The sequence below is a fragment of the Lodderomyces beijingensis genome, assembly GCF_963989305.1.
Source record: "Lodderomyces beijingensis strain CBS 14171 genome assembly, chromosome: 2".
In the NCBI taxonomy this organism is placed as follows: Eukaryota; Fungi; Ascomycota; class Pichiomycetes; order Serinales; family Debaryomycetaceae; genus Lodderomyces; species Lodderomyces beijingensis.
Window position 1 is genome coordinate 641,580 of NC_089971.1, and position 13,324 is coordinate 654,903.

A 13,324-nucleotide genomic window follows, 5' to 3' on the forward strand; every position below is an offset into this window, starting at 1 on the left:
CCCCCCCCCCCGTTGGATGTTTCCTATTTAGTCAAACATATGGAAGTTCAGCAGTCGCGACTATCTCTGCTGCTGCTGCCCTTCAACCTTGTAGTCTCGGAGTGCTAAGCGAGTGAACAAGTCGCCATAAAGAAGAAAAGAGAGGAAGAGAAAAGGAACTCAGCACACTTCCTGGTCACCAATTACAAGTAGGGCTTTTTTTCTCGTCCGGTGGAAACGAAGCAAGAAGAGACGCACGAAGCTCATCGCTATCGGCAGCAGCAAGGACCAAGAAACTCAGCCGGTGGTGGTTGGGGTGGTTGTTGTTGAAGTCGATTCTGGACTCTGGGTTTTCCATATTAGGTCACATGTTGGTTTTTTTTTTTGGCAGTCACTGAATAGTGAGCAAAGTCCTAAAAAAAAAAAAATCAACTGCAAATGTGAATGACCAAAATTGTTTCAACAAGGAGAGAGAAAAAAAAAACAACAACGCCAAAGAGTATTTCGACACTGTAGAGAGCGTTGTTCAGAAGTATATCGGCCAAAGGACATCTCTCGATTGTGCCGATTGATTGAAGGCAGCAACAACTTTCGTTCTTTTCAACGTAGCAGTTTGGTAGAAATAACAACAACAAAGAGAAAACGAAGATGATTGGAAAACCAGCAGCTGCAGCAAAGAGTCGAAATGAAGAATCTGGCAAATTCTAACCAGACGTTTTTTCCCCACATTTCGGAGTGATGTGCGTGGTTATTATTGTGATTAAAAAAAAAAAAAAAAAAAAAAAGAGCAACCCCCCTACTGAATCCCTACAAAGTCCAGTGTCTGAAATCTAAAGTCTGTCTGTTGCGGTATAAACCCGAGCTTTTTTTTTTGTATTTTTCTTTATTTCAATTTTCAAGTTTCAATTTTTTCCTCGGTGCGCAGGGTTTTAATTTGCATGTCCAGTTGACTCTTGCAGACGAAGCAGTACAATAGAGATTGGCAGACAGGTGAGATGCAATCTTGAATGCAGTTGTGTTTCACTTAGCCAGCCCAACAAAAAAAAAAAAAAAAAAGAAAAAAAAAAGGCGAAAAAGAGAGAGAAAGAGAAGAAGAGAAAACGATCATGGCTTGCAGTACAAGAAGAGGACAATAGAGAGCTGAGCTGCAAGTTGAGTGAAACGCTCCAGTTTTTCATTCGTGACGCGTATCCAGCTCGCCGGCCTCAACTGAGAGGGAGAAAGATGTCGGTGCAAGTATACCGTGGAGATCGAGAGGGTTCGAGATATTATAGATTCAAAACGTGATGCAAACTTGACAAAAGCCGGTATTAATGCCCACACTAAAAATAATCTGATCAAGTCAAAAACCAAAAAAAGCCAAAAAAAAAAATCAAAATCGAGACAAGTCATCAACACCCTTTCCCTTTTTTAGACTTCCATAGGAGACCCACAATAGTGCCAATTCTTGTGGTAGATGGATAGAGATCAGCGAAAACGTTTCAGTCTCAAAAGAGACGAGAATTAATTAAAATTGACGACGCCACGAAAGATCCCCAATCAGTGACATCATGGCCGGTTTCGTTTCGTTTAGTTTTCGCACTTGCTCTGAGCATTTTGCATCAACAACAACAACAACAACAACAACAACAACAACGCCTTTCTATGAACGGCCCCAGCATTAACCTCCTGAAACGCCGCTGACTCGAAAGGGGAAGGGTGGTGAAGGAAAGAGGAAAATCCCAGACTACAAAGCCGAAACTACCCCTTTCGAATCGCCCTCAACCGTTCAAGAACGATCAACGATGGACGATGAAAGGATCCCTCTTTCAATTTTACAGCGTGGTATTTTTTACTTGTTTGTCTGTCGATTAAAATTAGCGCAATGAGGGAAATCTGGAGAAAACTGTCTGATGACCACATCCCAGACAAAAAAAAAGTGTCTGTTATACTGCATGTAATTTTTGCTGATAACAGGCTCATAATACACATGAGCGATAGTAACTACCACAGTGTACAAGCCCAGTGTAGACTCTCTCTCTAAGGGCTTGTTTTTTTCTTGTAGCTTGTCATCTGCTACCAAGTGCACAGTAACAACGGTTTTCCTTCTTTTCTCACAGAGCTACTAGAAGGACTAATAAGTTGAGTGCCAGTTAAGATTTTTTTATTTTTATGTTTTATACACAACAACAACAACGACAACAAGAACAATCCATAAAAATTTATTGTATTGGCATTTACTGACTGACTTACGAACTAATAGTGACTTCTTATTACTTTTACTGCTTACTTTCCAACCTCACTCGTCCCCTTCTTTTTACCTTTTGCTATTACTTTTACTTGGTTTTTTTTTTTTTTGTTTACCACCACCGTTTATTCCAACATTCAACTTTTCATTTTACAGCAGCCGACAAAGTCAGTCCGTATAGAGACAAATCAATCCTCAGTTATATTTGCCTTTCCTTTAAGAGTCGTTCTCACATTTTCCAACTTATATTCATACATATATATATATATTCACTCAACTACAGTAATTAAACAGATAGATTCAAGAACAAAAAAAACAAAAAAAAAAAAAAAAAAAGAGAGAACCCGCCATAGTCAATGCCAGTATGAATATGCAAACGTCACTTTCGGTTTCTTCCACAGTGCCTTTATCTTCAACGGCTTCAATTCTGCTGGAACTAGGCTCGAGCATCGAAGGTCCAGTGGGATCTCAGCCCATTCCCAAGAAATCTCAGCAGATCCGCACAGATAAACCCAGACCTCACGTTTGCACCGTTTGCACTCGAGCATTTGCCAGATTGGAGCATTTGAAGCGCCATGAGCGAGCCCACACGAATGAAAAGCCGTATCAGTGTGCTGCGTGTGGAAGGTGCTTTGCTAGGAGAGACTTGGTCTTGCGACACCAGCAGAAATTGCACAGCAGCTTGCCAAATATCATGAGGAGAGGTTCGTCAAAGGATTTGGACATAAATGAGCATATAAACGTGTTACATAACAATACCGATGCAAATGCCCCGTTGCCCGATGGCTCCTTGCCGGAGTATGATCCAGAAACTGGGGAAAGAACTGGTAACGGCGGCCATGAAGCTCTTAAGCCGACATTTAAAACTGCTTTGTTTGGTGAATATTCAATCAGCAATAGCAATAGCAATAGCAATAGCAATAGCAGCAACGGCAACAGCAACCCCACGAGCAACTCCACGAGCAACCAAACGTCGAGCTCACTGCCACTACCACTGATAGGTGTAGCATCTCCAATAACAATTAGCAACAACTCACCACGACCAAGTATCACTTTGCACAGCAGCTCGCACAGAAACAGCGTATCGTTTCATCAACCAAAATCAACCCCCATGTCGAGGCATAGCTCGTTGAAGGTGGAATCTTCGGCAAGGAGACGCTCATCTTTTGCTAAAAAGGAATATCAGCCCGATGTTTCGGGCTCTCCTCTACGCAAAAAGTCATTCAAAAGTAACCAAAATGGAGAAGCAATAAAAAACATTCCGTCACATTTATCAAACAATTATAGACACGCTTCGTATTCGGCAGCTTCGGGGATCTCTTACACTTCGAATCGAGAAGCCAAGACTATACAAGAGTCTGCAGCCAATTTCACAGATGCTGCGCCTACTCATGTCCAATTCGGCACGCCTCCGTCGGGCCCACATAGTGAAGAGTATCAAAGAATATTGGGGATGACGGATCTAATGGACTGGGGTAATATGGATGCGTTGGACTTGAATGACGATGAAAAAAAGTTTGCCTTGAGACAAAAGTCGTTGAAGAACTTGCACGATTTCTTCACCGATGACTCGATGAAACTTAAGCCTGTTCATATGGAGCGGGCACAAACTATGCCTCACCCGGACACAATCTTTGAAATCAATGGACAGCTTTTCTTAAGTGATCCCCATCATCAGCAACAACAACAACAACAACAACAACAACAACAACACCAGAACAATGCGGAAGTTGCAAATACAGCGCATCCGATGCAGGTTTCACCTCAAACAGCAAATTCTATAAAATTGGATACACCACAGCTGCAGGTGCAGGTGCAACCGCCACCAACCCAGGCACCAACCCAGGCACCAACCCAGGCACCAACCCATGCACCGACACAGGCGCCAATTATCCAAGTTGCTTCCAAACCAGCAGAAGGTCTGCCGCATTCGCACCAGGGCTCTATATCCTCGGTGGGAAGCATCAACCCTCAACAGTTGAACAGAACTAGTGAGAACTCGAGCGTTTCCAAACGTTCCAGATCGGTAATGGAAAATACAGCCGAGACGTCGATGCATATGCAAATCAACACGGCAAATAGCGACACGGAGTGGATCCAGGACTTGGTGCATCCGCAATTTGAATTCACCGGCAACTTTAGCCTCAATACAAGCTTTGATGATTTAAAAGGATATTTCAATGCTTCCAAACAGAATCTAGACCCTAATGCGAGCTTCCCCAAAAAGCAGGCTCAAGATTTTATGCAACAACTACTTGCTGGCGCTGGTGCTAATATTGCTGGCGCTGGCGCCAGCGGGGGAGTCACTACCGAAACCATTGACTATTCCATCGAGTTTCCAGCCAATTTCTACTCCCAGGAGTCTAGTTTAATTACGGAGGAAATAAGAGAACGAATGGTTACGTCTGCGGGAATCAGCAGCCAAGATTTCCCATCGTTAGACAATCTCAAACACTATGTTCAGCTTTACGAGTACGGATTCAACAAGTATTTCGCATTCATTCATTTCCCGACATTAAAGAAATCACGCTCCAATCTTGACAATATTCCCTTGATTCTCGCTATTGCTGCCATTGGCTCATTATACGCCTACAATAACCATGACGCATTGGTTTTATTCAATCTATCCAAATACCACATTCAAAGCTTTTTTGAAAAAGAATTGATTGGTGACTTGATTCAGTTTAAAAAAGTGCCATTAATGGCTCATCAGTGCCTTGTGTTACACATTATGATTTCGCTATTTTTCAACGAGCCGAATATGCTCGACATCACGTTGCGGCAGGTCAAATCCATGATTGGATTGATCAAGTCGACCTCGTTTAACGAACCCTTGGAACAAATCTTGATGCCGCCTCAGCCTATCCTACAGGGCACGGCAGCTGCAGGTGTAGATGCAAACCAACAATCAATCCAGAATAACTTTGACTATTTCATCATGGCCCAATCGAGAATCCGGACTTTGCAGATTTTCTATCTTTTGCAAAATTTCAGATCTTATATGACGGGTGCGCCCATGCTATTTAGTTCTTCTTTGTTAAAAAGTGGATCCTATTGCACCAATGTTGCTCTTTGGTGGTCGAAAGATGCTGCTAGTTGGTACGCCAATGTTTGCAAGACTTTCCCCATGGGCTGGTCAATTGTTGAGGTCAGTAATGGCATTAGAGTGGAAAATTTGATTCGCTTTATTCACAATCCACATGTTCAAACGCCAGTGATTTCCTTGGAAGACATGTTGACCATGTTATTCCACCTTCACGAACAACTTGCCGACGAATTGAACCCGCAGCAGTCCTTTGTCAAGTGGAATATTGAGCAAAGAACCAAATTTGTGCAGTTGGTGAACAATTGGGAATATTTATTTACTAGAAACTACGGAAGTTTGAACATTACTATCCAGAACCGCAACGACTTGAATTTCAAGCCCGAGGTGAAATTGATCATTCCGATTTGGTTGTTGTTGAAGCTTAAAATGACCGTCAAGGTTAGTCCGATTTTGTTGGCCATGCTACAAAAGGATTACAGTTCGATGAATAAAGAATTGGACTTTTTGGATTACAAGGAGTCCAACTATGGTGTCTTGAGCAACTCCTTAACTTCAAGTTGCCAAATTCTTGATCTTTGGGTGCATGCATCTGAAACCATCAGTTTTGACGTTCGAGAGACCGCGGTGAGGACGCCGGTGCTTCTCATTTGCTCGATTTTTGTGAGCATCATTGTTATTGCCACATTCCTCGACTACCTTGAGCAGCAATGCAAAACACGAGACTTGTCCAATCGAGAGCTACTCGGTTGGTTTCAGTGTCATGAGATTTTGCTCAGGATCGGCAAGGTTTTGAGCGTCAGCGTCCAATCGGTGTATCTGGATGTGTTGACCAAAAATTTTAAGGAGGATGTTTCGTCAACGGCGCTTTTTAACGAGCAGAACCAAGGTCCTCCGCCTCGCATTCTTCACCTAAGTCAAGAGCGGAATCGCTTGGACGATGACTTGGCTAGGGAGATTGACGTTGAAGCTAATAGAATTCGCGCTCTTCAGTTGGGTGAAGAGATTAGAGATCAAGTCATAAAGAACAATTTATCGAGGCGTGCTTTTTATTTGGGGATCAGGATTTTGGCAGATGCGCCAGTGTGGCCCACGTCGATGGGATTTGCAGAAGCGTTGCAGATTAGAGCCATGTTTGTTGCCCAGCACAGATCGCCTCTGCAACTGCCCCAACGTCAACCACAACAACAGCATCAACAACAACCACAACAACAGCAGCAACCACAACAAGCACAACCACCAGCACCACCACCGCCACCACAACAGCTGCGGTTTCAACCTCAACCACCTTCGCAACCGTTCCCCTCACAGCTGCAACCGCATTTCCGACAACACGAGTCACTTTTTTAAAACTTTTTACGCTCACGCTTCAAAGAATAATCTTCCCTCAGCGCATTACACTTGCATTTTCTTTTTTTTTTTTTAGATTTTAAAATCCGTGTAATTAACGATGTATTATTTGTTTCGCAACGAAAGAAAACAAGTAGTTCTAGTATTCTTTTTCAATCACCATTCTGCTATATATATATGTAAGAATCTAGTAGAAACCCTGCTGTTTTAAATAGTCTACAATGTCATCAACGACGGGTTGGAGTTCTTGATTAGTCAATGCAAATTCACCCTTTGACTTGTCTCCTTCTTCAGCATTGACCACGATGGTGTTACCCGAGCCAACCAAATCAGCCACTTCTTGAGCATTGGCCGTGGTCAAAATGACACCAGCTCCAGACTTGACCAACTCGTTCACGACAAACGCATCGTATTGGTTCTTGTCATCGTCAATCTTGGTGATTCTGCGCTCGCCGCCAAATTGATTCAAGGTGCTTTGCAATGCAAACGACAAGTATTGTCCCAATTTCAGCTTGTTGTTGATGATGATCACAAACCCTTGTTTTGATCTAGGTGGGTTTGTCTCGCGCAAGATCTTGACTACTTCCGGATACGAGAACCACGCGGGGATCTCGTCGCCTGTTCTTAACTTGTTTCTCAATTCCGTGCCTGAGATATTGGCAGTCTTGGTATTGCTCAAATCGATAGTGTCGATGGGGGCATAACGATCTTCATCAGGTAAATAAGTCACCATTCTAAATGGCACGATTTTGATTTCCAATTCCTGCTCGTAGTTCTTCAACAAGTCCTGAGCATCATAGGGGCCGTAAAAGTCGACACCTTGCGAGTTTTTACCGGGACCAGCGTGATCTCTACCAACGATGAAATGATCTACACCATAATTGGTTCTAATCAACGCGTGCCACAATGCCTCTCTGTCACCGCCCATTCTCATAGCTAAAGGTAACAACGACAACGAAGCTAATCCATCGGGGAATTTCTTCAAGATTTGTCTATATACTTTCACCCTGGTGTGATGGTCAATGTCACCCGGTTTGGTCAATCCGACAACGGGGTGGATCAAAATGTGGGCGTTGGAGCCGATATCCGAGGCAGCCCTAATCGTCAATTCACGATGGGCTCTATGCATGGGGTTCCTAGTTTGGAAAGCGACAATGTTTTGGTCTTTCCAGCCCAAGCTCTCAAATTCCTGCCTCAATTCCGTAGGTGTCTTTCTTGATTCAACGTAATCGTAGTGTTTAGGGTAGTTGAGACCTTGCAAGGAGCCACCGAGGTAAACATCGCCCGCGGTTTCGGCAAGGTATCTGTTTGCTGGGTGTTCTGGATCACCTCTGAATACCAACTTGGCCTCTTTCTGCTTATCGGGGGTATATTTAGATTCAATGGTCAAAATCGCCAAGGGGGTCTCGTCTCTCAAGTCGAGTAACGTGATCTTGTCGCCAACTTGGTACTTTTGAGCTTCTTCGTTAGCAAGATCCAAAGTGATGGGGATGGGCCATAATAAACCTTTGCCATCGGCGTTTTTCACCGATGACAACCTCAAGTTTTCAACAACACTGTTGTAATCTTCTTCGTTTAAAAACCCCGTTAATGGTGAGAATCCACCGTTTAAAATCAACTCCAAGTCACATAATTGTCTTGGTGTCAATGTCAATTGAGGCAACGACTCCGCCTCTTTCAACAACTGCGCTTTCTGATCCGCGTCTCTGATGATCAAGTCATTAAGTTTACCACCGTGAGGTTTTGGAATCGGCATGTTGTTGTGTGTGGGTCTGGGTCTTGGAGAGTGGTACAATTACTAAAAATGCCAACCTAACTGGTCAAATGATGAAAAAAGAGCACCATCTTTCTTATAAATACAACTGCTGAAAAATTTCAGAGTAAATATGTGGCTTTAAAACCTTTTCAATCTTGGAAGTGTATGTACGTTTGTTGTTTTCCCCTTTTGACACACAAGCGGATTACATCACGATTTGGGAATTGCTGCAAAAATGGCCGCAAGCGAAAATCAAGCTTACTTTTTAATCATTGCACGTGCACATCAATCATCAAGAAGAAAAAAAAATTTCCAACGCCCCGTTGTCTCCCTCCCACCTGGAGTTCAATGCAACGTTTGTTAGTTTGCTGTGGAAAGATAAACCCTTTTTAAAAGTCGAATCACGAGTTCTGAGATTTGGCGGACTTTTCTTTTTGGTCTGAGATCGGGCAGTGAGACGGGGTGGGGGGGGTAGGAAAGGACGTTTTTTTATGTGTGTTCTGGACACGAGGCACAAATGTAGAAGTGTTACAATACTTTGAAGTATTATTTCGAGGGTAATGGTGTAACGTTAGGATGGCACAGCACATATACACTCTTCCTGTCTTCAAGGACTAAATCCGAACAACACATGCGAGAAGTTCGAACTGGTGAACAGGCTAGCAGGTGAAAAGGTGAAAAGGCGGCTCATCACTCTCGAGACAAGAAAATTCGCCAAATTGAAAATCTATCAATCCAAGAATATTTGGGTATCTCTCTCCTGTGTATGTTTCCCCCTTGCCTCCCTAGTTGATGGCACTGAGTGAAGCTTTCTTGACAAGGATATTCGCAATTTGATGGTGAAATTAGCTCTTTTTCTCACCATAAAATCCTAGCACACTACAGTCTACAGTCGGTTCAAATCACCGACCTCTTGGTGAGGAAAAACACTCGAGCTCCAACAGCTTGTGCCCACACGGGCTGTTGAAAAGCGTTTACTTTTTATATATTTTTTTCTCTCTCTCTCTTCTGTTCTTTTGGGTAAAGTGATCACCGCAACCCCGTCGCCACCAGAATCTCAGATTGCAAAATAAAAAGAGAGAAAGATTTTACAACGGCGATCTGGTGGGTGGAGAGGTGTGGAGGAAAGGAGGATCTGAATCGTCTGCGAATTTCTGCCATCAGGTGGAAGGTCTCCATTCCCACCTGTAGCAGATTTTGTGCCTGCCTTTGCTGAGTTTTTGGGCGGAACGGGTTCGTCAGAGACTTTGGGCGGAACGGCTTCGTAAGAGACTTTGGGCGAATATACGCCGAGAGCGGGGAGGCGAAGGTGGAGGAAGAGTTTGGGGGATAGTTTGGGGGATACCTCCTGCTTTGCCCGGTTTTTGGTAAGTTTCGCCAGGTATGCTCCCAAAATCTCCAAAATCTCCAAAAATTCAATCTCTGGTGTGCCCTTTCCAATCGAAGTCTAGGTACGAAAGACCCCCGCCGAAGGTTGGGAAGTCTGTTGGTATTATAATTTTCTCTTTTGCAAATTACCAGTTTGCCCGAGAATATTTTGGTCGCAGAGGTTCACAATAGGAGGAACTCGGCGAATTGCATACCTCAAACACCCAAAAAATTTCAAACCCCATGCATTCTTCCATTTGCACAGCATTAACCGTTGTGAAAGGTTTTAGTTGGCGATTTTTGTGCTGATGTTTTGCTTGTTATCCAGAATTTAACTCTGGCCAGAGAGATTATCCTGGCCCTATGTAGGCTCTAGAGCATACGCATTTTGTTCAGCAGTGCTTTCTTTCGTCTGTACGTAGCACACAGTAATCGTGGGTGAGATCGAGACTCTTGTTGAATCACGAGGCCGGCACCTTAAGCTGAGAGAGTAGTTTTTCCGTTTTCTTGTTCGGTTTTTGTCTTTTTTTTTTTTTTTTACATTTTTTGAACCGGTACAACCTATTCTCGACTCTATGATCACTCTTGAGTTAAAGTCCGGAGCTCAAAATACAGTCTCGTGTGTTGATGAAAGATAGGTTCTGAGAGCGCATGGATCTATGCCGAATTTTCGGAGTGGCATTCTGCATGTAAACCCCCACTCCTCCTCCCCTCTTTCTATTTTCAGCTTCATAGAAGAAAGTTGGAAACAAACAAATAACGTTGACTTTTCCATCAACGGCTTAGAACTAGAACTAGAGAGGTGTGTCACGGGCGATACTTCAAGCTGAGGTTGAAGTTTCCTTCTCCTCTGTCTCCCCCTCCAGTTAAGCATTCTCTGAGCGTGTGCATTGAATCCAATATGTGATCTTGATCTTCAGGGTGTATTTCCGAGATCCCAACTTTCCCATCTATAATAAGTAGCACTACTAGTAGCACTAGTAGCACTAGTAGCACTATGTGTGTGTTTGTTGGTAAATTATTAATAATGGAGACATGTACACTACTCTCAGTTAGTGTCACTCAGTTAGCCACCAACGGAGCGAGTCTGTGAGTGAATTAAATTTGCTATTTTTCAGTGCAAGATTCCATCAATAATATAAAAACAACAGGACATTTCCCTTGGTACTTCACATCCTTCTACTGCCACTTACCACAGCTCTACTTTCTCAATTGATTTAGGTCTTTCAACTCAATTACATAGCACAATGTCCACAGGAGATAACGTTCAAGGAGAACCAAAGTATGTACCATAGAAACTAGCCATGTGGGTCTCTTTCTTTTGGCTAATGGATAGGGCTATATGGAAAAGGAAAAAAAAAAAAAAAAAAAAGAAAAACCTTGCAAGAATAATATCAAAGAGAGGGTTCATGCTGAAGGAGAGATCAAGGCCACTCGACATTGGGAATGCAATTGACCTGACCTGTCCTGACCTGTCTAGTTGTGGTGGGTCTGTAGCAATTCATAGAATTTGCACCGAGGTGCGATTTCCCTCCCTTTCCATTCCCGTTACCCCTGGGATACAGTTTTTCCAGCAATTTTTTTTTTCTCCCAGCGTTTTTTAGTTCTAACCAGTGGGCGAGTGGAACAAAGACAAGAAATAGAACCCACGGAGCATGACAGAGGAACCATAAAAACCAGAAAACCAATACGGGATATAAATACAACTCCAAGTTTTTTGTCCGTGATGCCCACACATTCACTTTTTGGTTCATTTTTCTGGTTTTTGATTTTTTGATTTTTTGATTTTTTTCAACTTGTAGGATACCAGCATGGCGTCACCTTCATCCACAGCAATCAAGAGACTTTCTGCAATTTCCAATCATGTCGCCGTGATGAGCAATACTAACAGTCTGATTTGTAGAGGTGATTTCGGTTTGATTGGTTTGGCCGTTATGGGTCAAAACTTGATCCTTAACGCCGCTGACCACGGCTACACTGTTGTTGCTTACAACAGAACCACCTCAAAAGTTGACCACTTTATTGCCAACGAAGCCAAGGGCAAGTCCATTATTGGAGTTCACTCCATCAAGGCATTGGTTGACAACTTGAAGAGACCAAGAAAGATTATGTTGTTGGTCAAGGCTGGTGACGCTGTCGACAACTTTATTGGCCAATTGCTTCCTTACTTGGACAAGGGCGACATTGTCATTGATGGTGGTAACTCCCACTTCCCAGACTCCAACAGAAGATACGACGAATTGAAGGCAAAGGGAATCTTGTTTGTTGGTACTGGTGTTTCTGGTGGTGAAGAAGGTGCTAGAACTGGTCCATCCTTGATGCCCGGTGGTAACGAAGCTGCTTGGCCCGAGATTAAAAACATTTTCCAAGACATTTCAGCCAAGTCAGATGGTGAGCCATGTTGCGATTGGGTCGGTGATGCTGGTGCAGGTCACTACATCAAGATGGTCCACAATGGTATCGAATACGGTGACATGCAATTGATTTGTGAAGCTTACGATGTCATGAAGAGAATCGGTAAGTTTACTGAAAAGGAAATCGCCGACGTTTTCACCAAGTGGAACTCGGGGGTCTTGGACTCATTCTTGATTGAAATCACCAAGGATATCTTGAACTTTGACGATCCAACCGATAACAAGCCGGTTGTTGAGAAAATCTTGGATACCGCTGGTCAAAAGGGTACTGGTAAATGGACCGCGATCAATGCGCTCGACTTGGGTGTTCCAGTCACCTTGATTGGTGAAGCTGTCTTTTCTAGATGTCTTTCAGCCTTGAAGGACGAGAGAGTCAAGGCTTCCAAGATCTTGGAAGGTCCAGAAGTCACTGGCGAATCCCCAATCAAGGACAAGCAAGCATTCATTGATGACTTGGAACAAGCCTTGTACGCCTCCAAGATTATCTCATACGCTCAAGGTTTCATGTTGATGAACCAAGCTGCCAAGGACTACGGCTGGAAATTGAACAATGCCGGTATCGCTTTGATGTGGAGAGGTGGATGTATCATTAGATCCGTGTTTTTGAAAGAGATTACTGCTGCTTACAAAGAAAACCCACAATTGGACAACTTGTTGTTCCACCCATTCTTCAAAGACGCCATCACCAAGGCTCAAAAAGGGTGGAGAGCCTCGGTTGGCCACGCCATTGCCGGCGGTGTTCCAACCCCAGCTTTCTCCACCGCATTGGCCTTTTACGACGGTTTGAGATCGGAAAGATTGCCTGCTAACTTGTTGCAAGCCCAAAGAGACTACTTTGGTGCCCACACCTTCCAAGTTCTTCCAGGTAAGGAAACCAAGTTCTTGCCAAAGGACCAATGGGTCCACGTCAACTGGACCGGTAGAGGTGGTAATGTCTCTGCTTCCACTTATGATGCTTAAAGCAGCAGCCATTTGTAGTAGTAGTGAGTAAGAGAGAGAGAGAGAACGTGTGTGTGTATACAACTTTTGAATAAAAAGATAGTACTTGTAATAACTCGTTAAACAATACCTAAAGCAAGCTAGTGCAGCAGTAAGAAATGAGAAGTAAAGAAGTCAAAAAACTAAGAATTAAAAATAATGGCACGGTTTAGATACACCCTCCAAGGTTGATATTATCTGCCTCATCT

General features: G+C 43.4%; 3 protein-coding genes across 3 annotated transcripts; 2 read left to right on the forward strand and 1 right to left on the reverse strand. All coding sequences in view use genetic code 12, as the record gives it.

Moving 5' to 3' along the window:
- Positions 1-2,576: 2,576 nt before the first annotated feature.
- On the forward strand, positions 2,577-6,599 carry LODBEIA_P14400 (uncharacterized protein; the record flags this gene model as incomplete). Its single annotated transcript, XM_066971329.1, has 1 exon — positions 2,577-6,599. One exon carries the CDS (start codon positions 2,577-2,579, stop codon positions 6,597-6,599), a length of 4,023 nt encoding a protein of 1,340 aa, XP_066828378.1.
- Positions 6,600-6,786: 187 nt separating this feature from the next.
- LODBEIA_P14410 (uncharacterized protein) lies at positions 6,787-8,355 on the reverse strand (the record flags this gene model as incomplete). The annotated part of the gene is made up of 1 exon (XM_066971330.1): positions 6,787-8,355. One exon carries the CDS (start codon positions 8,353-8,355, stop codon positions 6,787-6,789), a length of 1,569 nt encoding a protein of 522 aa, XP_066828379.1.
- A 2,615-nt stretch (positions 8,356-10,970) lies between these two features.
- LODBEIA_P14420 (uncharacterized protein) lies at positions 10,971-13,097 on the forward strand (the record flags this gene model as incomplete). The annotated part of the gene is made up of 2 exons (XM_066971331.1): positions 10,971-11,005; positions 11,627-13,097. 2 exons carry the CDS (start codon positions 10,971-10,973, stop codon positions 13,095-13,097), a joined length of 1,506 nt encoding a protein of 501 aa, XP_066828380.1.
- Between the last annotated feature and the right edge of the window lie 227 nt (positions 13,098-13,324).